This window comes from Etheostoma cragini, unplaced genomic scaffold, assembly GCF_013103735.1.
Source record: "Etheostoma cragini isolate CJK2018 unplaced genomic scaffold, CSU_Ecrag_1.0 ScbMSFa_1525, whole genome shotgun sequence".
NCBI lineage: Eukaryota > Metazoa > Chordata > Actinopteri > Perciformes > Percidae > Etheostoma > Etheostoma cragini.
In genome coordinates, this window is record NW_023265589.1 from 1 (window position 1) to 1,607 (window position 1,607).

Here is a 1,607-nt window from a genome sequence, read left to right on the forward strand (position 1 = left end):
ATATATATATATATATATATATATATATATATATATATATATATATATATAAATAAATAAAAAACTGGTCTGACTTCACCTTACTCTCTACCGCACTATTTCACTTTAAATACGTATATTTATACTTCTTCCCAACTGTATTTATCTATCTAAATATTTATATTTTTAGTTTTTATTTAGACGTTATATATTCTATATATATGTACTACAGTGTACTGTAGATACCAGGTACTCAGATACCAGGTGAGGTCTGTCCAGGGTTAGTTCCAGGTCTCATATGGTGGGGGTTTCCAAGGTAACTTAATCTGATTTTGGTCTTTCCAGGGTCCGAACTCTGGGCCCATGATGCACGGGATGGGGCAGCAGGGGCCCAACAGCAAAGGTAAGACCACCAGACCAGATCCAGCTTCCCCGTCACTGGGCACAGGACTAAGACACATTAATATACATAATAAATAATATACTTTGTAATATACGTAATAATATACTGTGTAATATACATAATAATATACTGTGTAATATACATAATAAATAATATACTGTGTAATATATATAATAAATGATATACTGTGTAATATACATAATAAATGATATACTGTGTAATATACATAATAAATGATATACTGTGTAATATACATAATAAATGATATACTGTGTAATATACATAATAATATACTGTGTAATATACATAATATACTGTGTAATATACATAATAAATCTGATAGTGGTGCATAGGCGGGACCAGAAATATAGTGCAGTGTTATGAGAGCAGAATAAATATGTAATCGAGGTTTAAAACACGCTCATATTGGCCAGATATCCCTAAAATAACCCAGTGACCCGCGGCCCTGTGGGGGGTCTCGCCCCCCATCTTTCTCCCCCCCCGTGTCTATCTGCTGTCAGATGAAGGGAAAATCACCCAGAAATGATCTTAAGTAACGTAGTTTTGAATATGAATCTGATCACCGCTGTTGGCTCTCCTCAGACCCTCGGGGGCCTCCGCAGAACCACCACATGGGCCCTCCGGACCGGCAGGGCCCGGGGCCGCCGGACCAGGGCTCGGGGCCGTACTGGGGCGACAACCAGCAGGGGCGACGTGGTCCGCAGGACTTTGACGGAGGCCAGGACTTCCACAGCCGAGGAGAGGAGGGCTGGAGACCGGGACCGGGATTCCAGGGCGGAGCCGGGGGGGGACACAGGGGGGGAGGGCCCCGAGGAGGGGGGGGCAACGGAGGGAACTGGGGCCCCGACGAGAGGTTCACCGGCGGAGAGTTCAGGGGCCGCAGAGACGACAGGTGAGACATATTTACAGAAGAACTGGTCTGGTCTGGCCTGGAGTGATCTGATCTGGTCTGGTCTGAACTGTTCTGATCTAGTCTGACCTGGTCTCCCTGTGTTCCAGGTTCAGAGGCGGCCCAGGCCGGCCCGGCGGTCGTGGTTACAACGAGGACTACGGCGGTCCAGAGGAGGGCTTCGAGGGTCCCGATGAGACGATTGGTCGAGGCTACGGAGGCCGAGGGAGGCCGCCTCGGGGGGGCGGCCCACCCAGGGGGGGTGGAGGTGAGAGACCGCTTCTCCACCATATCTTCTAAGTTCCCCCTCTCATT

General features: G+C 46.8%; 1 protein-coding gene across 1 annotated transcript; it reads left to right on the plus strand.

The window, feature by feature from the left end:
* Positions 1 to 194: 194 nt before the first annotated feature.
* On the plus strand, positions 195 to 1,592 carry LOC117940030 (eggshell protein 1-like). Its single transcript, XM_034865428.1, has 3 exons — positions 195 to 382; positions 986 to 1,295; positions 1,403 to 1,592. The coding sequence occupies exons 1-3, from the start codon at positions 343 to 345 to the stop codon at positions 1,590 to 1,592; spliced, it is 540 nt and encodes a 179-aa protein (XP_034721319.1). The 5' UTR covers positions 195 to 342.
* The last annotated feature ends 15 nt before the right edge of the window (positions 1,593 to 1,607 follow it).

Bases quoted from the DNA above. Each gene is read 5' to 3' on its own strand.
- LOC117940030 (XM_034865428.1), top strand. From the start codon at position 343: ATGATGCACGGGATGGGGCAGCAGGGGCCCAACAGCAAAG. The intron at 383-985 runs GTAAGACCACCA...GGCTCTCCTCAG, and splicing joins GCAGGGGCCCAACAGCAAAG to ACCCTCGGGGGCCTCCGCAG. The intron at 1,296-1,402 runs GTGAGACATATT...CCTGTGTTCCAG, and splicing joins AGGGGCCGCAGAGACGACAG to GTTCAGAGGCGGCCCAGGCC.